This window comes from Melanerpes formicivorus, unplaced genomic scaffold, assembly GCF_026170545.1.
Source record: "Melanerpes formicivorus ecotype bairdi unplaced genomic scaffold, bMelFor1.0.p_v2 SCAF_2, whole genome shotgun sequence".
NCBI classification, from domain to species: domain Eukaryota; kingdom Metazoa; phylum Chordata; class Aves; order Piciformes; family Picidae; genus Melanerpes; species Melanerpes formicivorus.
In genome coordinates this window covers 39782168-39807475 of record NW_027142354.1, presented here as the reverse complement: position 1 = coordinate 39807475, position 25308 = coordinate 39782168, and the positions used below count along the sequence as shown (strand labels likewise).

At 38.6% G+C, this 25308-nt stretch overlaps 1 protein-coding gene across 1 annotated transcript in view; it reads right to left on the bottom strand.

Annotated features, from left to right (window-relative positions):
- The window catches only part of DNAH8 (dynein axonemal heavy chain 8), a 153620-nt gene that overhangs the window by 19204 nt on the left and 109108 nt on the right, over window positions 1-25308 (bottom strand). Inside the window, exons 65-79 of the mRNA XM_068148416.1 lie at window positions 23888-24055; window positions 20703-20915; window positions 17909-18046; window positions 17465-17592; window positions 16538-16709; window positions 15707-15862; window positions 13682-13837; window positions 9071-9253; window positions 7589-7694; window positions 6486-6738; window positions 6197-6387; window positions 5638-5759; window positions 3045-3163; window positions 1618-1820; window positions 632-705 (exon numbers count right to left, since the gene is read on the bottom strand). Coding sequence (XP_068004517.1) covers window positions 632-705; window positions 1618-1820; window positions 3045-3163; window positions 5638-5759; window positions 6197-6387; window positions 6486-6738; window positions 7589-7694; window positions 9071-9253; window positions 13682-13837; window positions 15707-15862; window positions 16538-16709; window positions 17465-17592; window positions 17909-18046; window positions 20703-20915; window positions 23888-24055 — 2382 coding nt within the window. The remainder of the gene's footprint in view (window positions 1-631; window positions 706-1617; window positions 1821-3044; window positions 3164-5637; window positions 5760-6196; window positions 6388-6485; window positions 6739-7588; window positions 7695-9070; window positions 9254-13681; window positions 13838-15706; window positions 15863-16537; window positions 16710-17464; window positions 17593-17908; window positions 18047-20702; window positions 20916-23887; window positions 24056-25308) is intronic.

Below are 25308 nucleotides of genomic sequence, written 5' to 3'. Positions count from 1 at the left end.
AGCAATCAAAGAGTTCAGTTTTCTTCGAGTGAGTATAACAAGTGATGCTGTACTCCTCCTTTAGAATAGAATAGCATAGAATAGAATAGAACAGAATAACACAGCATAGAATAGAATAGAATAGAATAGAATAGAATAGAATAGAATAGAATAGAATAGAATAGAATAGAATAGAATAGAATAGAATAGAATAGAATAGAATAGAATAGACCAGAGCAGACCAGACCAGACCAGGTTGGAAAAGACCTTTGAGATCATCAAGTCCAACCTATCATCCAACACTATCTAATCAACTAAACCATGGCAACAAGCACTTCATCCAGTCTCTTCCTAAACACCTCCAGTGATGGTGACTCCACCACCTCCCTGGGCAGCCCATTCCAATGGCCAATCACTCTGTCTGTGAAGAACTTCTTCCTAACATCCAGTCTAAACTTCCCCTGGTGCAGCCTGAGACTGTGTCCTCTTGTTCTTGTGCTGGTTGCCTGGGAGAAGAGACCAACCCCCACCTGGCTACAACCTCCCTTTATGCTTGACAGGAAGGCAGAAATGCAAAATACTGAAGATTACATTGTAAAAAAAAACAAGTGAAAAATGTTATTAAAACAAACACATATTGCAGTTTCCCCACCTGTTCCATTGACATCTGTATGAATTTGCGAGCGTGAACTTCTTGTCCTTGACCCATAGAGATGGTCCTACATTCTACAACACATTTAGCAACACATGATTAATGAACTTGTATTGTTGAGAAAACGTAAAAATTCCAATCCAGTTTAAAAAAAACAAAGTGATATAAATGTGACAAAAGCAAGCACATTCTTTTTTGGCAAAGATACTTGTGAAAGTAGAATTCCTTCACCATATTATACTATTATATATAAATTGTCTCAGCACTGAAACTCTGTAAATAACATTAAATATAATCATCCGCAATATTTACAGTGTTTGTAGAAGTGAAAGACTGACAAATGATATTGTCAGTGAGAATTTGTGCCAAATTTTAATGAAGCCACAGCATTTGAAACATAATCCCAGATTTTTGAGCATAGATAATGAAGCCACATAAATGAGCACAATGCATGATAACAAAATAGCATCTGTGAACATATTAATGACTCAAATAATGAATATAAGTATCTGCTGCTCAGTTTTTATGCACTTTTTTTTAAAAATGTCCATACACTGTAGACCTGAAGTCCAGAATATACAAAAGCAGATTCTGGTGTTATTTTTAATTACAAACATACTTGTAAAAGTAATCTTGCAGATCTTTGCATTAGTCGCTGTTATAAGCTGAAATTAATATTGTTATTGTGACAGAATTAAAAAAGGGAGGGGGGAAGGTAAATATTGTCTTACAGATAGGAATTAAAAAGTATCACCACTGGGAAGGGTGATCATGGATTATAAAAATAAGGCTGCACTGTCTAACATCACAGAATGACTCTCAGCATATAATCTTCTATTTAAAATATTGTTTTACCTCTGAAATGATGGTTCAGGAATAAACAGTGCAACAAAACTTAAGAAATGCTTTTCAGGACCAAAAAACACCTCTGAAATGATTTACATTACCCTTCTGTATCCTGAATATATGACAATGAACTTTCATACCCAGTTTAAGTTTCCTAGCCAAGGAATCAATCTGAATAGTTGGGTCAGATCCCATAGACAAGAAACAGATGAGAGGTGTTCTTGTGTCACTCTCCTCCCAAGTTTTTTGCAAATTCAAAATAACAGGTTCTGTATATTTCTCATCCAGGGAATGGGCAATATATTTCCTGGCTTGGGAAAGTGTTCGGTCTGGACACCAAGACCTAGAAATGAAAATATAGACTAAGATACAAACTCACTAACTCTTACTGTTGCAAAGAGAGACTTAAATCAGAAATTCTATTTTTATCAAATAGAGTTTTACTTCAAGACATATACAGAGAGAGAGAGAGAGAGAAAGAGAGAGAGAGCTGTAGTCTTCCCTCCACTTATCACTGTTCAGTACTTGCCAGTTGTTAAGAATTTTGCCTTCAGTGAACTATTTACACTGGAATTTTCTGTTCTGGATGCCATCATCAGGTTGGAACACTCTTCATTTTAAACACAGGTTTTGTACCCAAGAACACAAATAGGGAAATGCAAGCCTGGTTTTATCCTTTAGTAAAATTCTACAAAAGTTTCATGGGAGTGTGTTAGTCTTTCAGGGCACAGACAAGTCTTCTGCACTGGATTGCATTTCTGTTGGGGATGAGTCTTTCTTTTTCCCCTGGGAAAAGAAGCAGCCAACCAACCAACTACTTTTTTTTTTTTATAAAATAGATGACTTTTCAAAACTTCCATTTATAGGCCTATTACTTAAAGGCTTAGGACTTGGATGCCCCCTCCTCCTTCCAGTTGTATAGAATGTAACAAGACAATACTTCTTCCATGAAATTCTGGCTGTTTTTACTGTACAGGTTGAATCTGCTCCACAACCAAATCATTGTCAAGTAACAAATGTTGTTGGTGTTTAAGTGTCTGATTTACTTGTTGGAAAGTATACAATGAATGTAGCAGCTGATTGCTGCTTTAGGAAAATCCTTTCTATCCCAAGGCCTGCCACAGAGATCTTAGCTGATCCAATCAAATAACTTATAGCACACTTTTCACATGGGGCTTTTGCATTTTCTCTTTGTTTTTAATACTAATTTAAAGTTATTTAAAAGTAGTTCACTGAAAAGAAATGTTTTAAACCTCAATATTTTGAGAACTGAGTGATTGTACTTTTTCAGTGGCATTTTAGACAAATCTGCAATACAGTTCTCAGTTTCTGTTTGTCGTAACATAAAAGCAAAGCTATATAAAATATTTTCTAGAAAACAATTTTTAGACTCTTCAGAGGACAGCTCTGAAGTGAGTGAATTATATCATATTTCATGTAAGTAAACTAAATCATACTTCATTTTACCCAGAAATTAATTAAAATCACAGTGTTATGATAATGGCATACTGATAGACTGAGACATGTGATGCAACCATGTATGTCTGAAATATCTGAAGGTGCTCACCTGATAAGTAAAAGCTTGCGAAAGGTATCGAGTGACTCATTATATCCATCAGGAATAATTTCTTCCTCAGGAGCATCCTTGTCAAACCAACTTTTCCATCCCTTTTCATTACAGGCTATCTAAATTTATTACATTAACACACACATTTCATTTGCAGTAAAAGCTTCTTGTAACTTTATGTTGTAATGAGAGTCTGTTATTATATCAGGATTTATTACAAGTAACATTAAGCCTCTAGTGTTTAAGACATATGCCATATGAATTGCTATTAAGATGTTGCAAACTCTTAAACTGATCTGTTCCCTGCCCAAATTCAGGCAGTTACCGAAGAAAAAGCAGTAAATAACAGAAGGATTGTATACATACTGTGATTAATTTATTCCTTCTAATCACAAAGTACTAAGAAGAACAGAAAAATCTGTCCCAGTGCAATCCAGACAGCTAATGAATCACAATTTAAAAATAACAAACTCCAATAAACTTTCAACTTGAGAAAGAATAAGTCTGACCACAAATATAATTATTATTTAGATAATTTTTAGAACCCATGGCCTTATACAACAAGGGCTACTTGAGCACAGAACATAGCAAAAATTGCTATGAGTTGTGCCTTTAATGCAATGACCGAGAAAAGTCAACTACTACAAGGAGCAGTTATGTTTTGAACTACAGTTCCATAAGCCTATTATAAGCCAAGGCGTGCTGTCCAGTCAACTGATCTACTCCATGAACGGACTGGGAGAGGAGTGAGAAATAAACACACAGGGAACTCTTCCAACTGTGTATTTCCTATAACGAAACTCATTTAGAGTGATGCATAAACATCAGTTGTCCCTTTCTGAACTATAATAAAAATATAACGGAAAAAAAAAACCACACAATTTCATAATCAAAATGCTCAGTTCCACATTAACTAAAATCAAACCTGAGCACATGTTAGGGGAGTATTCAGAGGAGATATTGTCTCAAAGCTAGGCCACAGACAGAGATATGTTACTGATCTAAAAGGATTTAGTTGACTCACTAAAATCATTAAGCTTTCATTATATTTTTCTTTGTACCATCTCTCACGTAATAGAGAATGTAATCCTGAAGTAGTAAGTGCAAAAACGAACAGAGTTATCTTAAATGTTTAAAGAGGGATAGATCTTCATTAATTTAAGTTTAGCATCTGGGACCGGAGAACTTAATTTTTAGAAGAGAAAAACAATTGTAACTGGAAAGAAGTAAAACACAGACAACCTGGGCATACCATTTTCAAGCTTTTTTTCTTACTTTAAATGATTTTTTGTGTATACTTCAATGAATATTGATAGAGTTATATCAGTGGATGCAAATAAATACAAAAGAGATATTCTTTCCTTATTTGCATTTGTAAAATGTATGTCCCAGTTGGCACCATCCAATACTCCATCTCTACCTATTACTTTTGAACTTTAGAATATCTGGAAGTTTTAAGTTAGTGCTAACAGGTTAGATAAATAAAGAGGTGTTTTGTTGTTATGTAGTTGCCTAAGTGTTTTGGAGTCCAAAATGTTGTTTTCATCACTTCTAGAAAAGCCTCATAACAAAACCATTACCATCTACAAATTAAAAGGAAAATATGCCACTCATAGCCCCATAACAAACTTAAATAATGTTAACAATTGTGCAACAGCATGCATTTTGGGATCCAGTGTCCTAAACAGTCCAGAGTGAAACCTAACTGGAATTCCTCCAACACTTTCCTAATTTAAAATCTGTGGCAATGCCAGCAGCGAGCAGTGTGAGCAATCTGGCAGTGCAGGCCTAGAGCCTGACATGGTGGTAGGCCATGCTCAGCATAAGCGCAGAGCCAGCTAGCAGTGTAGCAAAACAGCGCTGTGCCTGCAGCATGTAACTAAAACAGGACACTGGTAGTTATAAACATAGAAAGTTATCTTGGAACAACAGGACATGCACCTGCATCAACAAACCTTGCGTGTCGTTAGTAGTTGGATCAATAATCTGTAATAGTGCGATGTGTGGTCACTCATAGGGAACCAATGAAGCTATGCCAACAAGGCACTCCGAGTTTATATAAGTTGTAGAAGTTCCCTTGCTACGCACTTCTGCCTTTCCTTTCTCTTCTTCTTCTACGCTTTACTTTACTGTGCTATACTCGCACCATAGGCCTGCACCATAGGCCTGCAATACTTGAACAGTAAAGGAACAATACTCGATCATATTGGTCAGCTGTATTGACTCCAATCTCCGTCGTCTATAAAAATCCTGTTTTGATACCTCCAGAGACCAAAACCTGGAGGAAATGAACTAATGCTTCGATATAGAGTTTGGAAACAGGCAGGACCACTTCTAGATACTGCGTGTAGTTTAAATCTGTTACTATTCAGGGCACTAAATGCCATCACAAAACGGACTTGGCTGACCAATGCTGTCCCTGCTATCAGCCTGATTGACATGGAGTGATTAGGACACTAAAAAAAGTAATGTAACTGTACCAAAGTAAATAAAATAGCTGATAAACATGTCACAAACGTATGTGCATATAAATTCATGTACATTTCAATAAAATAAATGCTATTTTTTATAGCTAGTTCATCATATCTATCACCTGATTCAAAATTTCTTCAAACTGTGGAAGTTTGCTCAATTCCACTAGGTTTAGCCACATAATATCAAGAATCCAGCGGAATGGTTTGGGGGGGCAAGCTTGTAGATCCAGTGCTGCACCTCCTGTAGACAAAAATGTTCTGATGGAATAAATATGACTTTAAGCATCAAGATATATTTGATAGTTCTTTTGAAATTATGTTTTTCTGGCCTCTGTAATCTTCACTGGGGTATACTAATTGCACTCTTCTGTACCTAGCATTTATTTTTTTTAAAAATCATAGGATAATTTAGTCTAGAAGGGACTTCAAGAGGTCTCTAGTCCAACCTGTTCAAAGCAGGGTTGGCTATGACATAAAATTGGATGTTTATGCTGTCTGGTCTTGAAAACCTCCAAGGATGGAGACTGCAAAACCTTTTTAGACAGCCTGTCCTAATTGTTGTCTGTCCTCATAACAAAAAATATTCCCCTTATACCCACTCTGAACTTCTCCTTTTTCATTTTATTTCTGTTATCTCTCATCTTCCTACTATGTAATTATATTTTTTTTTTAACTTACCTCTACTAAGTGTATGGAACTCCGTGGTTTTCACATGTCCTCTCTCAAGATCAATTTTTAATGTCAGGAGGAGGGTAAAGAGGAACTTGTGGTTTTCATGGAAGCCTCTAACAGAATATGAGTAAGTTTCAAAGGTAAGATACTCAATAATATTTCTGATTCTTTGCTGAGGTAAAGGAGACTTCTTAGATCTGAATCATAAAACAAAGGACAAAGAAAGCATTTTAATTATAGTAAATGCATAAGAGAGACAAATATCTGCATAGTAGAAAAATCTGTGTCTTCCCACCTAACCATGGATTGATCAAATAACTTCAGAAACTGAGCCAGTGAAGTTTGATACATATTATTGACCATGCTCATTTCTGTAATAAGAAAATAAAGAATGCTTCCACGTGTAGCAGCAGGTCGATACTCCTCCTGAGCAGTGTTAATCTTCACTTCAGTTTCTGCTGCCACAGACAACTTTACAGCTACTTCAGCAGCTGTTTGCTTAGTGGTCTGGAGAACACCAATCAAGGATTCATCATCTACTAGTGAACCTAAAAAGTAAAATATTGGATGTTTAGGACATTTTCATAACAGCTTTTTCACTTCATACATGTAAAAATCAAAAAGCCAAATTACAGGAATTATTTCTAACAAAGAGAAATTCTATACTGAATTTGAGAAAGCTTTTAAAATGGAGACTAAATAGGATATGTAACACTAAAAATTCTTACAATGTTCAACATGCTAAAGAAAAGTATTCAACCTACATATGAATATACCGATACCAACAACTTTACAGCATGTACTAGAGAAGTCAACTTTCTTATACACATATCATGCATATTTATATACAGTACTTCAATTATTTGAAAGTCTGTTGGTTTGGACACCCAATCAAAAAGACTTAAGGTCCTGAAGGCAATGGTCACACAACAGCATTTCAGCATCTCAAGTACTTACTGATCAATTTGCTGGAAGTTGCCACTTTTTTCCACCAGAGACAGTAACTTAACGTGCAGTCTCCTAATATAGTGCAGAATACTTTCAACACCATTTAAGCTATCCTATTTTATTTTGCATTTTGAGTAGGTGAGGGATTTGCTCATCATCAGGTACATTTTCTTATGGGAGGGACAGAAAGCTCTCAAGAAAATTATTCAATTTCTTTCACAACACTTGTTTAGGTGTTAAAAATGCTTAGTGTCTAGGATTGTGTATGATGATATATGGTGTATATAATCCACCAAATCCCTCTTACTTTGGTAAATCACCATACTTCAAATTTCTGCCATTGGATATTCTCTTATTGTATCTTGGATGGATAAATCAGTTTCTGTATGGAAATGGTCTAATATGAATCAGTTTCATCTCTCAGATCTACTTAATCCTTTGATACAGAACCTTTGGTTGCACTTAGTTTATACAGAAGGTTGTCTTCCAGTTCTTTCATTTTCCTCTTATTGAAAGTTACATCTTCCATGAGTTTAATCCGTTCTGCTTCTAGTTCCTGTAATTGAAAAACATAAAATAAAGAAAAAGAAAAAGACATGATACTTTATGGACTGTAATGCTTAAAATTCAGTTGCTGATTTTTGAACTTCATGAAATGTGATAGAAGACATAGGTGAAGAGTTTGATTCAGTCATGAAATGTGCATTCTACTTTATCAGGTATGTAAAATGTGGTTTTATAATGTTGTTTTGGGTTGGTGTTTTTTTTTTGTTTTTTGTTTTTTTTTTTTTTTTTTTTTAAAGGAATGGAATGGAATGGGACTGAATTGAATTGAATTGTATTGTACTGAATGGAATTTACCAGGTTGGAAGAGACCTTTGAGATCATCAAGTCCAGCCTATCATTCAACACTATCTAATCAACTAAACCATGGCACCAAGCACCCCAACCAGTCTCTTCCTAAACATCTTTTGTGATGGTGATTCCACCACCTCCCTGGGCAGCACATTCCAATGGCCAATCACTCTTTCTGTGAAGAACTTCTTCCTAACATCCAGCCTAAACATCCCCTGGTGCAGCCTGAGACTGTGTCCTCTTGTTCTGGTGGTGGTTGCCTGGGAGAAGAGACCAACCCCCACCTGGCTACAACCTGCCTTCAGGTAGTTGTAGACAGCAATAAGGTCTCCCCTGAGCCTCCTCTTCTCCAGGCTAAGCAACCACAGCTCCCTCAGCCTCTCCTCATAGGGCTTGTACTCCAAACCCCTCACCAGCTTTGTTGCCCTTCTCTGGACGTGTTCCAGCAAGTCAACATCTTTCCTAAACTGAGGGACTCAGAAGTGGACACAGTACTCAAGGTGTAGCCTAACCAGTGCAGTGTACAGGGGCAGATTGACTTCCCTGCTCCTGCTGGCCACACTGTTCCTGATACAGGCCAGAATGCCATTGGCCCTCTTGGCTGCCTGGGCACACTACTGGCTCACGTTCAGCCAGCTGTCAGGCAGTACCCCCAGGTCTCTTTCCACCTGGTGACCGTCCAGCCACTCTGACCCCAGCCTGTAGCACCGCATGAGGTTGTTGTGGCCATGTGTAGAACCCAGCACTTAGATGCGCTAAATCTCATGCTGTTTCGTTTTGCTGCTTTCATGGAGTTTTCTTGTTTGTTGGTCTTTTAACAGTGTTTTTTTCAGTATCTTATTGATGCCAAATGCTTATGTTTAACTGTTTGTTTCATGCTGACAGTCATATTTAGAAGATACTCTAGGTGTATTTTTGATATTTGGACATTTCTATACTGGATCTGGAAAAAAACCTAGAATATCACTGATGGTTTTTTTTCCATTTGTACTTTTGTTTTTCCCTACACACTAAAACCAGTTGCATTGATAAATAATTAAAAAGTATCACTACAGCTTGTGTATCCTGCTGGGTTACCTGTTTTTCAGTAAGGATTACTCTTCTCAGTAACTGATTCTCAAGTCCTTTCACAGTAACAGTAAAATCAATAATTGCTGTTTTTGCATTAACTTCAGGTGTGAAAGCAGGATTAGGTAGCTTTGTAGTTATGTACAGTCTAAACGTACTCAAAACATCTACTTCCTTGTCGCCAACTTTCACCTGTGGAATAATTTAGCATAGTATTAAACAGAGCAAAAAGAGCTTTATTTGAATCTATAATCCTGACCTGGGGAAAAAATGAATTATTTGAAATGTCAGAGAAAGGTAGTTTATTTCATAATTCAAATTTGTCTTGAAAATATCAATCAATGACCAAAAGGAGCAATTAGGATGCATTATAAAAGTAGCATCCCCATGCAGGCAATTATAGGGATTACTTCTACCACTGGCTATAATTAAAGGCTTTAGAACCATATGGTTTAGGTTTTGTGTTTCTAATCACACCTGAAATGAAAGATGGCAAAAACCTCTAGGAAAATCATTGTTGTCTTATGTTCAGGGGAACAAAAAAAGTACTTGAGAGAATAGAATAGAATAGAATAGAATAGAATAGAATAGAATAGAATAGAATAGAATAGAATAGAATAGAATAGAATAGAATAGAATAGAATAGAATAGAATAGAATAGAATAGGACCAGACCAGGTTGGAAGAGACCTTCAAGATCAGCACGTCCAACCCATCATCCAACACCACCTAATCAATTAAACCATGCAACCAGGCACCCTATCAAGCCTCCTTCTAAACACCTCCAGTGATGATCCAACATTATCGGAAATTGATCCTATATTTATTAAGACTAAGCAGATCTTAAACAATCTTCCTAAAGGAACTGCAAATTTCTTCAGTTTCAGACAGAAATTTTTATACAAGTTAAAATACTCAAAATCACCAACCTAACTTGAAAGCAGTATGTGCACAATGACATCTGACCACTGAATCATTCCAAGGCCACCTCAAATCCCTGCTTAAGAAGGAGTAAGACCAAGCCTCTCCATTAAGCATAGTCTGCTCTGATACTCAAAGCAAAACTGCTCCGCAGAAATACCTATGATTTTATTTTCATTATCATCAATAGTCTGGTCTACCAGACTCATATCCCAGCCAATTAATTAAGACTGAGAAAAACACATATGGAATTATACAGCATGTGCAGTAATTTTGTTTCAGAATATTTGAAGAGGGTTTGGGTTAAAAATTTGGAGTGATTTCTTGGTCTAATGAAGGTCAGAAAGACTCATTTTTCAAAGCTGGGAATATACTTAAGATAATTAATAAACCTTTTTGGTTTTTGGCTTGTTCCACGAGAAAACAACTCCATTACAGATTGAAGATTCTGCTGTTCCTACAATCAGAGCTCAACATGAACAGAAGAGAGGTCTTTTCAATTCTATTAAATCTGTTAAAGGGTATAAAAGACAACTGTTTGAAAATCAATAGAAAATATTTTAAGTATTCAATAGGATAGGATAAACATAACTGCTCCCTGTTTGGAATCTTCAGCAGTAATGTCAGTAGTTAAACTCTAAGTTTAGACTCATTGTAACGGGTTGGGGCAGACCCCCTCCCCACCACGGGCAGAAATAACGACTCAGACAAACGGATTGCAAAAGTGATGGAAAGTTTAAATGGAAAGTGGTGAGTGTGTACAGAGAGCCAGAAGCACAGTGACAAACGAGATCCCAAAGTAAACTGAGGAACATCCCATCCCCACCTGAGGGTACACCCAGGACCCCCAGGGCTCCTTCTTCCCCCCACCAGCTAGGTGAGTCTCAGCTGACCAGATCTGAGACTACCCATCCCCCCGTGGCCTTGGGCCTGGCCAGACCCACAGCCAGGAGATATCTCCCCCAGTTACTGGGTGACAGCAAGGGGAAGAAAGAGGAAGTGCCAGACCCCATGCTGGATCTTATAGTGGTGCAGAGAATTATGGCATAAAATACCTAATTTCCTGTGTCCATCCATTGGGCTGGACTTCTGGACACAGGAAGCACCCCTTGTAGCAGAGGGCACCCAGCCCAAACTGCTACACTCATGAACTTACTACTCAGCTGAGGTTCCATCTCCTATACTTTGCTAGTTCAGTTTGATTCTTTTTGCTAAACTACTGCAAAATTTACTAGCCTAATAATTTCACTACCCTAATACAAAATTTCACTACCCTAATATAAAATTTACCTGATTCTGCAAAGTTTTGGAATAAAAGGGTAAAATATAATTCCTCACAAAAGCTAACTACTTATTCCAGGTCTTTTCACAGAATCATGGAATGTTAGAGGTCAGAGGGGACCTCAAAAGATCTAGTCCAACGCCCCTGCCAGAGCAGGATCACCTATACCAGGTCACACTGGAATGCATCCAGGTGGGTTTTGAGTATCTCCAGAGATGGAGACTCTACAACCTCACTGCACAGCCTGTTCCAGTGTTCCCTCACAGTGAAATTTTTTTTCCTCGCATTTACATGGAACTTCCTACACCTCAGCTTCCACCCATTGCCCCTTGTCCTGTTACTGGACATCACTGAAAGGAGCCTAACTCCATCCTCTTGGTGCTCACCCTTTACTTCACATATTTACAATCAGTAATGAGATCACTCCTCAGTGTCCTCCCCAAACTAAAGAGCTCCAGCTCCCTCAGTCTCTCCTCGTAAGGAAGGTCTTCCACTCCATTAATAATTTTTGTTGTTCTGGTTCTGTCCTTCTTGAACTGAGGACTCCAGAATTGGACATAATATTCCAGATGCAGACTCACCAGATCAGAGTAGAAGGGGAGAAGAATATCTCTTGACCTACTGACCACACCCCTTCTAATACACCCAAGGATACCACTGACTTTCTTGGCCACAAGAGCATATTTCTGGCTCATAGTCGTCCTTCTATGTACTAAGACCCCCAAGTCCATTTCCCCTTCACTGATCTCCAACAGGTCAGTCCCCAGCCTATACTGATACATGGGGTTGTTCTTTCCCAGGTGCAAGACTCTTGTTGAATTTCATTCAATTTGTCCCTGCCCATCTCTCCAGACTGTCTAAGTCTCACTGTATGGCAGCACAACCTTCTGGTGTGTCAGCCACTCCACCCAGTTTTGTGTCATCAACAAACTTGCTAACAGTGCTCTCTGTTCCCTCATCCAGGTCGTTGATGAATATATTGAATAGTACTGGTTCCAGTACTGACCCTTGAGGGACTTCACTAGATACAGGCCTCCAACTAGACTCTATCCCATTGACCACAGCTCTCTGACTTCTTTCCTTCAACCAGTTCACATCCACCTCACTACCTGATCATCCAGACCACACTTCCTCAGTTTAGCTTCTAGGATGCTGTGGGAGACAGTGTCAAATGCTTTACTGAAATCAAGAGAAACTCCATCCCCTGCTCTAGCATCACTTGTCCACCTGGTTATGTTCTCATAAAAGCTATCAGGTTGGTCAAACATGACTTCCCCTTGGTGAAACCATGTTGATTGCTCCTACTGACCCTCTTGTCCTTGATATGCCTAAGGACAGTGCTGAGGATAAGTTCTTCCATTACCTTTCCAGGGATGGAGGTGAGGCTGACCGGTCTATAGTTACTTGGGTTCTCCTTCTTACCCTTTTTGAAGACTGGAGTGACCTTTGCCTTCCTCCAGTCCCCAGGCACCTCTCCTGTCCACCATGACTTACCAAAGATGGTGTAGAGTGGTCTGGCAATGACCTCCACCAGCTCCATCAGCACCCGTGGGTGCATTCCATCAGGACCCATGGATTTATGGATGTTCAGATTACTTAACTCTTCCCTAACCCAGTCCTCATCAACCAATGAAAACTCCTCCTTTGTCATGTCTTCCTCTGGGGTCTCAGGGGTCTGGGGCTCCTGAGGACAGTCTCCAGCAGTAGAGATGGAGACAAAGAAGGCATCCAGTAACTCCACCTTCTTCATATCCTCTGTCACCAAGGCACCCACCTCATCCAGCAGTGGGCCTACATTGTCTCTAGTGTTAGTCTTTCCTGCAATGTATTTGAAAAAAAACCCTTTCCGTTTCCTTGACCTCCCTTGCAAGGTTGAATTCCAAGGAGGCCTTAGCTTTCCTAGTTGTCTCCCTACTTCCTCTGACAACAGTCTTATACTCTTCCCAAGTGGTCAGCTCCTCCTTTCATGATCTGTAGACTCGTCTTCCACCTGAGCTTGCTCAGCAGTTCCCTACTTAACCATGCAGGTCTCCTGGCTCCCTTTCTCAACTCCCTAATTGTTGGAATGCTCTGATCTTGAGCTTGGAAGGAGTGGTCCTTGAATATCAACTGAGTGGGCCTCTTTACCTTTTAGTACCTTGTCCCATGAGATTTCTCCTAGCAATTGCTAGAAAAGGCCAAAGTTGGCCCCGCTGAAGTCCAAGGGTTTGATCCTGCTTGGTATTCTGTTCCTACCACACAAGATCCTGAACTCCACCATCTCATGGTCACTACAGGTAAGGCTGCCTTCAACCTTCACTGTGTCAACCAGACCCTCCTCGTTAGTGAGTATCAGGTCCAGGAGTGCTCCTCTCCCAGTTGGCTTATCCACTATTTGTATCAAGAAGTTATCATCAATCAATTTGTTTGATTACTAACCTTAAAAGAAGTTCCAGATTTCATGAAATTCTTTTCTAAGATATTATCAAGGACTGGATCCAAATCTTCACCTATATCTTCAATCACAAGTGATCGTCCCAGTGAAAGACAATCTTCGAGGTGAGTTCGGAAATACTTGTCATTCAAAGTTGTAACCTCAAAAAGTAAATTATAAATTGACTTAAGGACAAAAATACTTCTTCAAATTCTTAGACGAAAATCCTAGATCTAACTATGAAAGCCATTTTCATTGGGTTTGTTAGCTGAATTTTAAATAAAGTAATTAATGCTGGAGCAATTTATACAGAAATATTTCTTGGATATACCATGAAAAGTGCCATTAAAATGTGAATTAAACATTTTAAAACTGTTGGTAACATAATTGGGCCAGAATCAACTGGCCAGAATCAACTGTAAGAGTAATAATGTACCAAATTAAACTGGAACAGCATATTGGGAACTTTAGTAGACCCTGCACTGAGCAGAGAGGCTGGAATACATATTTCCATAGATCCTTTCCAGCCTCAATTTTTCTCTCATTCTGCCAGCTTGTTTTATCAATGCTCAAATAATAAGCAACAACTTTACATTCATTTTACTCCAAGACTTGAAATCTTCAAAATCTAGAGATCCTAAAAGCCTGACAATTTTTGAAGGTCCAGCAGAATATGAGACTTGTAATGTTCAGATTAACAGTTTTTAAATGCAGGTTCTTTTTACCACGCTAATTTGCTTATAAACAATTACTTTGTGATGCAAACTCTGGGTGACACATGAATGTCTTTGTATTGTATTTCATGTGCACCTGTTCTAGTTAGATTCCAAAGTGGGTCTGCCCCCCCCCCCCAGTCCTGCAGACAAAGGCACTTACATACACACTCAAATAAGAATAAGATTCAGTGTGTCCCTTTATTAATTCCCAATAATTACATACATACCAACCCAAATGGCAAGCATAGAGGTGAAGATCCAGGTGCTACTGATTGTCCCCATTGCAGCTGCACTGGCCAGAGGTCAGTAGGCATGAGTTCTTCATGGGCATCCCCATGGGGGGAAGTGGGTACCTCGATATCACATCTGCTCAAGCACCTGAGGCAAAAGCCTCCCCTTTTATTGTATGGTAGTCCAGCCCCTGTCCCTTCATGTATGGCCAGAACATGAGGGGAGAGGTGCCAAACCCCACCTCCACTTACATAAGAGTGAAAGTTCCTGCGCACACATCTGCTAGGTTTGGGGGACTGCAGGCACCAGCAGGGGTCACTACAAAAGTTTTAGCTGTTGTTTTTCCCAACCATCCTTGCATGCTCTCCTAATCAGCCTTGCTTTCAAGACTCCTTACTGCCAATTCCTTAGCTCAGAGCAGCATGTTCTGCTTATACAGTGGAGAATATTCATAGGCCACCAATAGAATATTTACCAATTAACTCATTCTAATACATGCCACATTAACCTGTCCTAATACAGTATTCAACCCTAATGGCTTAAGCTATAAAGTGCTATTAAAATTGCAGGGTAGACAAACTTGTCTTGGGTTTGCTTTCAATTTACTTCTGTAGCAATAACTTCATGTATGAATTCCATATTGGGTTGTAAATGCTGGACTGCACAAGTTTAAGTACTTGGCCTACATTTTCAAAGCTGTTAAGTTATCGTGCCTTTATCTGTAATCTTACTAACTGTTGCCCCAATTTATTAACATTTAATAATGTCACCATTTTGCCCTCTGTATAGGGAATATACCAGTTCTGAACACAAGGCTACCTCTGACGAAGGGGTAGCCTTGCTAGATTTCATACTGGTATTTACTTATAACTTTTCCAAGACCATGAACAGGACTTACAGTTCTTGTCAAGCTCCCTGCTGATGCACCTACATCATTGCCAATTATTAAAGTTATCTCAGATGTGTATTAATTGTGAGTTGCACTGTCTTAAATGAAGACACACCTTAAAGGAATAAAGTATGGAAGGACCCTGAGGTCCTGGAATATAATGCAGTAGATTATTCCTTTAAAACACTGCTCACCTGTAGTTCATTTCCCTCTTCTTTATTTTTAATCCATGATTTTCCTTGAGTTTGTGGGTCTATCAGAAGTGGGTATCTAGTTGACTTAGTGACAATGATACCATTCTGAATTGAGAGATCATCTCCAGGCAGTCCCTGAAGATTCCACTCACTGATCTAAAGAATATTAAGCAAACAAAGAAACAAACAAACAAAAAACCAGCCAAACAACAAGCAAACAAACAGCAACAAGAACAACAAAAAAACCCCACTTGTAAAAATTGATTTTTTAATTATATAACATTAGAAAAAAAATATTTTAAAAGTGCAAGAAAGTCAAATGGCAGCTTGACAAACAAATTAAATATTTGGATTGATTTAGAGAAAACCGGGCTAAGACAGCTTTGGGGGCTTCATATTTACTGAAGGAAACCTGAAGATTCTGACATCATCCTTTCTTTGATTTCTCATACATTCACACTGAATGAAAAGGCTTTATGTGTTCTTTTTCAAATGTTCCGTGTGATGCAAAATTTATTTGAAACCAGACCCAGATAATATTTACAGAACCAAAAGATAACAACCAAACGCACTGTTTTAGTAGCTATATGATCTATAGCTGTGGTGATGGGTTCTCAAAATAAGATGGGTAATTGTATAACATGTCACTTGTTTATAATACTAACTTTTTAATCTAAGTATTGCTCAGTACTGAGATGTTTCGAGGAAATTGACAAGAACATTTTGAAGTCACAGAACTACACTGCACAGTAATACTGGGGATTACGGTTCTGTTGTAAGCAAGCCTATTGTTGGCTTGTAGAAGAAGCCCAAGAAACAGCAAGAACTTACTGTTGCTGGATCTACCAACATAGAAATCAGATTCAAATTTTCAGAAAAGGGGATTTTATGTGTTCTCATCTCTGCTTCCCATAAATCTTTAAGCAAAAGCCTCCGGAAGTTTTGATTAAAAGGTCCACAGTATGAAAGAAAAGCTGTGCAGAGAAGTACATCTCCCACAAGTCTAGAAAAGGAACAAAAACATAACTGGAATATGATGTACAATTTCAAATTCTATAGATTTAGACAACCAGTTTTTGAAGCATTTTGATGTCTGTTCTGAGGACAGTTTAAGGAGACAGTTGTTGTTCTTTAAGAACAACAAATATTCAGTATTTGGTATTCCTAAGGTTGGAAGAGACCTCAAAGATCATCGAGTCCAACCTGTCAACACAGACCCCATGACTAGACTAGGGAGGACACTACTGCCCACTGCAGGCTTGAACTCAGGACCTTCCCATCAAGGGTCTTATGCATTACCAACTGAGCCACCAGGACCTAATAGTTTCTTGGTGTGTCCAAAAGACTTTTGTGGCAATATTTGTAAGCAGTTTTGTATGAAAACATTACTTTCATGAGACTAGGAAGTAATAAAGCCCTGATGACAACTAGTCCTTCTTTTATAACTGAAGCAAGAAATCAGTTTATTTCTAAAAAATATGTCTGCAATACAATATTTATCAGAAGTTATAAACTTATTTTTTTCAGAATGAGAAAAAAACCCTTTGCAAATAAATTCTGAAATCAGAGACATTGTTCTGAACTGAAATACAAGCACTTAGCACTCAGGTATTCGCTTATAGGAACAGAATTCAAATTCAGGATAATTCACTTAATTTCCAGAAGCAGAACTACTAATGATCCCAAATTGCTTACAGTCTCTTCAGTCATTACACCTTATTTTGTTTGGTTTGTTTTGTTCTCTGATGAATTTCATACCTGTCAATTTGAGATTTAAATTCTTTACTTTGCTGAGTCCACCTAACTTTCTCTCCACTTAGTCCATCTATAAGTGCAGAGGCTGCTTGCATCTTTCTTCTGCATGTTTCTGCATCATCCAGTAAGTCCTAAACACAAAAAATTACAGAATGCAAAACCCTGAAGTTATTTTAATTTTTTTATCCTCTTAACATCATTACGACTACTTTATTTACACAGAACTCATTCTTGAGAACAATAAGCACACCTATTGTCTAACACGTTCCGACTCACAGAAATTAGGAAATAGGAGAGAATATGTATTTAAATCTCTTATGTTTATATCAGAACTCTTCCACATAATTCAAGGTAGCCAGCCCTAAATGCATATTTGTATCAATTCCTGATTACATAACAGTATTGCATGCAAGTATTCTTGATAATACCAAAGCACTTGTATCTCACCGTTTTCTCTTTCATTGCTGCATCAAATTTTGCCTGCACTTTATCCAGTTCAGCTTGCTTTTCATCTAATACCGCCTGGGCCTCTGCTAATTCCGCATTGGCTACTTTCAGGCGACCTTCCTGTTTTGCCAAGTTAGCCTACAAGAGAAAAAAATATTAAAACAATACAAGATTTTTAATATACTTCGGGCTGGAAATCACAAGAAAATTATGCATAAAATTTTTTTTATATACATATATTAATAAACATTAAAATATTTAATCAGAAAAATCATTCAGATACATAGCAGACACTATTTTATTGTTAAATTGCAATATTTCTACTACATATTGCAGCTTTCCCAAGAAGTGCATTTAAAAAAGCTGGTTCAAGAAGTGAAGTTTCTCATCTGTACATATTGGGTAGGCTAGAGAAACAATCAATCTTCTGTTTGATTATAGGCTTTATTCTTTCTTTTCTATTTGTATATTTGTAGCAATCAATTATCACATAATCATAGAATCAATAAGGTTGGAAAAGACCTCAAAGATCATCAAGTCCAACCTGTCACCCAACACCTCATAACTACTAAACCGTGGTTTCAAGTGCCACGTCCAATTTCCTCTTGAACACCTCCAGGGACGGTGACTCAAACACCTCCTGGGACAGTGACTCATACACCTCCCTGGGCAGCACATTCCAAAGGCTAACAACTCTCTCTGTGAAGAACTCTCTCCTCACCTCAAACCTTAAATTCCCCTGGTGCAGCTTGAAACTGTGTCCTCTTGTTCTGGTGCTGGTTGCCTGGGAGTGGAGACCAACCCCCTCATGGCTACAGCCTCTCTTCAGGTATTTGTAGACAGCAATAAGGTCTCCCCTGAGCCTCCTCTTCTCTAGGCTAAACAACCCCAGCTCCCTCAGCCTCTCCTTATAGGGCTTGTGCTTGAAGCCTGTCCGCAGCCTTGTTGCCCTTCTCTGGACATGTTCAAGAGTCTTAATGTCCTTCTTAAATTGAGGGGCCAAGAACTGGACACAGGACTCAAGGTGTGGCCTAACCAGTGCTGAGTCCAAGGGCACGATAACTTCCCTGGTCCTGCTGGCCACACTACTCTTGATGCAGGCCAGGATGCCATTGGCCTTCTTGGCCACCTGGGCACACTGCTGGCTTGTGTTCAGCCAGCTGTCAACCAGTACCCCTAGGTCCCTTTCTGTTTGGCTGCTCTCCAGCCACTCCGACCCCAGCCTGTAGCGCTGCATAGAGTTGTTGTGGCCAAAGTGCAGCACCTGGCACTTAGACTTTTTGAATGCCATCATATTGGCCTCTGACCATCTGTCCAGCCTGTCAAGGTCCCTCTGCAGAGCCCTTCTAGCCTCTAACAGATCAACACCTGCACCCAAATTGGTGTAATCTGCAAACAAAGGAAAATGGTCCACAACAATGGGAAAATGATCCGTTCTCAGCTAACAATATAGCTGTTACCCACTAGAAAACCATGGTCTTAAGCCAGCATACGTTCCCATTGCTCACAAATTAATATTTATGTTGAACACATGAAATGCATTAGTTTTTGTATTCATCCAGCCTGTATTACTGTGAAAAAACAGATGGAAAAAATTTTTAGTCATTATAGAGATGCTTTCCCATTTTACTTGGGTGTTATTGTTTTTGTTTTTTTTAACTGTGCTACATGTAGAGATGAAGCACTCCTATCAGAATCCAAAAAGCAACAATCACTGTCTTTGAGTTTCCATACCATCTATCCCTCTGATAATTATTTTTTATTCAAATGTTCACGAACATCAAAAAAGAATACCCACAGTAAAGTAAAAATGGCACTTATAAATGTTTCACTCAGTTTGATTCCTATAATTGCAACAGTTCTTTTATTGATGTGAACTCTCAATCTCTCCAGAAAGTCAGATCCTCCAGAAAAGAAGGCAACATGGCTGCAAAATATCTGTCTGCAGGACCTTGAGTACTGTGTCCAGTTCTGGGCCCCTCAGTTTAAGAAGGACATTGAGACACTTGAACATGACCAGAGAAGGGCAATGAGGCTGGGGAGAGGCCTCGAGCACAAGCCCTATAAGGAGAGGCTGAGGGAGCTGGGGTTGTTTAGCCTGGAGAAGAGGAGACTCAGGGGAGACCTTATTGCTGTCTACAATGAACTGAAGTGTAGTTGTAACCAGGAGGGCGTTGGTCTCTTCTCCCAGGCAATCAGCAACAGAGCAAGAGGACACAGTCTCAATATGTGCCAGGGGAAGTTTAGGCTCAAGGTGAAGAGAAAGTTCTTCACTGAGAGAGACGTTAGACATTGGAATGGGCTGCCCAGGGAGATGGTAGAGTCACCATCTATGGAGGTGTTCAAGAGGGGACTGGATGTGGCACTTGGTGCCATGGTTTAATCATAATGTCTGTGGTAACAGATTGGACTTGATGATCTTTGAGGTCTCTTCCAGCCTTGGTGATTCTGTGATTCTGTGACACTTCAGAAAGGAATGCACATTCTGGTACAGCATTTTGAAAACAATTATAAAGTAAATGCAACACACAAAAAAAAAGCCTAAAACCACCTTTCACTATACACAGCAAACCAAAGCCCATAAATTTAATCTAGGCTCATTTTTTGTTCTGTTTTGTCTAGAATCAAGAAGAGGGTACAGGGGGTTTTGCTCTTACCATCCTTAGCCAATAAAGTCTATAAACAATTGTCTGAATAAAGTTAACCAAATACATTATTTAAGTCCTGTGCCTACCAAAGAACATAAAATTAAACTACATGGAGAGAAAACACAAAGCAAGAGATAATCTTTTACCTTAAGAGGTAAGACTTCTTTGTTTACGCCATAAAATATTGCCATGGCTTGTGTCCAAGAGAGGAGTCCTGCGACATTGCCGCACACCTTTTTAGCAGACTCCAGTGTGTAGTCTTCCATGTCAAAGTAAGGCTGGAGTAATTCCACTGTCTCTTCATTGATAGAATCCTTAGGAAACTGCTGTAGGCTCTGCAAAAATGGGCCACTCATAAGCTGCAAAAAAAACCAACACAGGATATTTATAAGCTGTTTACACATTTTACATTCAAATATTTGTTCATAGGTGAGTATGTTAAAAAAATGTTCTTATCATTTTCTGTAAAAAGTAGTTCATATAGTTAATTGGTCTCTTACAGTTAATTAGTCTCTTCTCCCAGGCAACCACCAACAAAACAAGAGGACACAGTCTCAAGCTGCACCAGGGGAGATTTAGGCTGGATGTTAGTGTAATGGGTTGGGGCAGCCCCCTCTCCCCACCACGCGCAGAAATAACGACTCAGACAAACGGATTGCAAAAGTGATGGAAAGTTTAAATAGAACAGTGAGTGCGTGCAGAAAACTAGAAACACAGTGACAAGAGAGAGACCCAAAACAGACCCAGAGAGATCCCATTCCCACCTGAGGGTGCACCCAAACCACCAGGGCTCCTCCTTCCCCCCCCCCCCCACTGCTAGGCTAGTCTCAGCTGGCCAGATCTGAGACTGCCCATCCCCCCGTGGCCTTGGGCCTAACCAGGCCCATGGCCGGGAGATCTCTCCCCCAGTTACCGGGTGGCGAGGAGGAAGGAAAGAGGAAGTGCCAGACCCCGCCGTGAAACTTATAGTGGTGCAAGGGATCATGGTAGGAAATAACCTAATTTCCTGTGTCCACCCACTGGGCTGGACTTCTGGACACAGGAAACACCCCTGTAGCAGAGGGCACCCAGCCCAAACTACGACAGTTAGGAAGAAGTTCTTCACAGAAAGAGTGATTGACCATTGGAATGGACTGCCCAGGGAGGTGGTGGAATCACCATCACTGGAGGTGTTTAGGAAGAGGCTGGATGGGGCACTTGGTGCCATGGTTTAGTTGATTAGACTGTGTTGGATGATAGGTTGGTCTTGATGATCTCAAAGGCCTTTTCCAACCTACTCTATTCTATTCTATTCTATTCTATTCTATTCTATTCTATTCTATTCTATTCTATTCTATTCTATTCTACTCGACTCTACTCAACTCTAATATTATATGTGTGCTATTCATTTGTAACTCCTATATGCCTTCAATCACTTTAAAAATAAGTAATTACACTCTAGGCTGGGAATTTATCAATATTCTTTCCCTTTTCCAAATCCCTGTGTTGCCATTTGAAAAGTATTTCAGAAGCAGAATGTCACAAAAAAAAAAATAATAATTGAACCAAGATAAAATCTCAGAGATATATTTGTAACCTATCTAAAGAATGCCAAAAAACCTGCTCATGCATTTTTAAAATGTAACCTAAATTATTCTGGAAAGGGAAATAATTTGATTTTTTTTCCTATCAGAATTTTAACATATTAATGGAAATGCATGAGATAACTCCTTATTCCATTTCATTACATCAGTGAAAAATAAAACTCTTTGATGTTTTCTTAATTCCTTGGAAATCTTTAAAAAGAATTTTTTCTTAATTTCCATTACACACACACAAAAAAAAAGAGGCAAAATTATTGGCAAATAAATACAGGAATAGAGGTAGAACAGAATTTCAAGAATGGCAGGAGAAGGCGCAGAAATAAAAGAATATCTTGAGAGAAAATCGAAGTCCAGCTTGAAGAAATAGATGCCTGACCAAGGAATTTGGGCCAGAAATATTAAAATGCAGAATGCAAAGAGCTACTATTTCTTTGTCAGTTATATAGTCTCCCAAACAGTCAAGGAGCCCAGAAGGATCAGAAAAGACTGTTTAAATGTGAATGTACATGTTCCTAAAGAGAGGTTTTCCAGAACAACTTTATCTCCTGTATGGCAAACATGATTGGTATGATTTATCTATTTGCCATCAAGTGATATGTCAGTGAAAGGGAGTGGAAAATCTAGAGGTCCTACTGAAAAAGTGTGTAGTGTAAGCAGTAGTGAGAGACTAAATCTTGTTTCTCTTGAGGTGACTCAACAAAGATAAAATCATCTTTGCTGCTTGCCCACACAACAACTGATGAGCGTTGGGCAGAGCCACTGGAACGACTCTTGGGAAGGTGCATAGATAACGATTGCCACAAGACTGCGGCTGTCCTGGAAATGGGCAGAGGCCAATCAATACTCTCTGGAATATACATACCTAAAAACTGTATAAAAGATCTGAGCAACTACTGGAGAAGGAAAACACAGAAGGAAAAGACCTGGACAATGCCACTGAGAAGGAAAACACGAGAGAAGGAACACTGCTCTGAAGAAAAATGGAGAGAATACCAGGACAGAGACATCACCATGTGGCTTGGAAGAAGCAGACCAAGAGGAACCCTCTCTCCGTGTCCTAAGTTCCACCTGCTGCAACTCATGGAGCTGAAGAGGCTGCTCAGAGGACAAAATCACTTCTACAGCCAAAGCTACAGCACCCCTCCTCTACAGACCCAGCATCTCCTCTACATCCAAAGCTGCAACACCATTCCTCCACAGCCTCAAACTGTCTTGGGGGGTGAAGGGTGTGGTAATATAATTCCTTTCCTCTTCCCTCTCCTCTCTCTCCCTCTCTGTTTTCTCTCTCTCCCCTTCTGATTCATCCACTTTATTTGTGTAATCAATAGCCTAGTTGTTGATATCTTGGTCTCATTTGTGCCTCTAATTTCATAACACAGGAATATTCAAAAGAACTGATTAGGTGGTATTGGGTGATAGGTTGGACGCGATGATTTTGAAGGTCTCTTCCAACCTGGTCTATTCTATTCTATTCTATTCTATTCTATTCTATTCTATTCTATTCTATTCTATTCTATTCTATTCTATTCTATTCTATTCTATTCTCTGAGTCTCTTTCCCTCTCCAGACCGAGAGAGCCTACTCTTGCTACCAAATAAACTCTATTTATGCACTATGACTATCTCAAAACTATTATTTTGCCTTTTGATAAAATTCTGTCCTGTTTTGAGTAAACAGCATCATAAATTCTCTGATAGCAAGTTGCTATGTCTGATGTTTAAGAAACACTGTTTGAAAACTCAACTTACTTTTAATGATTCTGCCCACGATGGCTTGCAACAAGGCTTTTCTGGATCCATGGTAACAGGATCTAATGGCTTTTGGAATAGTAGCAGACAGCAGTCCATGATCCTCATAATTAGGTGAGGAGGTTTTGCAAGTTTTCTAACAGTAGCAATATCAGCTGGTTTGATGGTCTATTTGAAGAAAAAAGTAACAGCAGCCTGCATCAATACCATTACTCTGTTTTCCAATTCAATTTTTTTTTCAGTGTTTGTTTGTTATACTTTTTTTCAAGATGAGTCTGTACTAAGTACGTACAAAGAAATGAACAACTGCGCTTACTTTTATGGTTCATTACACTTCAATAATTTTATTGGATATATTTTTGACTGGAATATTTCCCCAATGCTAGAGACATCACTCAAAAACCAAATTGAAATACATGGAACAACAGCATTAACTTAACTTATCAGTCTAATAAAATAAAATAAGTATACTGTAAAATTGCATAGGACTCAATTAAAAGCAGTTTCTCTGGTCAAATACCATTTTTAATTTCTCAGAGTGCCATTATTTGTTCTGAGATGGATTTGGGGTTTTTTTGTTGGGATTAAAGTTATTTAAGTATGAAATACTGTGATGTTTACCTCATTTTCTAGTAGCATCCCTGCCACTTTGCTAGGTTCAATAACCAATATAAAAATAATTAATGATTGCATAGTTCAAAACTAACATATTTATTTGTTTACAAAACACATGCATGTCATTATCTGTCTAGAAACTGCTGTTACAGACACATTATAGAAACCACAAGATGATGTATGAGTCCACATAAGCAAATAAGTAAAAGTATAAGTAAATTTTGTGATCTAAATAAGTAAATTTTGTGACTTTTTTGGAAGTTCCACTTATCTCATGATCTAAATACTAGTGTAAGAGCAAACAATGCCCCTTTTCTGTCTTTTTTCACTCAACTTTTTTATTCACACAAATACTGGTAATTGTAACAGAAGGCCTTAAAAATATAATTCATCAATGATTTCTGATCCCAGAGTGCTCTATTTTTCAATTGTTCAGAGCAGAATCAGGAAATTATGTAGTAGAGCAACAGCTCTGAATTTCTTAACCCTGATTCTAATCACTCTGAATCTCCTTCGTTTTCTGTTTCTGTCCAAAATAAATTTGTGGGGTTTTGTGAAGAAAGATACAGCCTTTTATTAATCCTAAATGATAGGTACAACTAGTTAACTATGTAGAAAAAAGAGCATTTTATTTTCTTGAATACAGAATAACAGATGTTCTTAAGGTATCTGTACCTTTTGGAAAGATTTACACCTTCTTAATGGTCAAGTATTAAGGTGGAAGCAGAAAAAAATGCTGTAAAATAATCTTCATGCATCTAAGGTAAAATATGAGCTCCATAAATATTCATCAGATACATGACCAC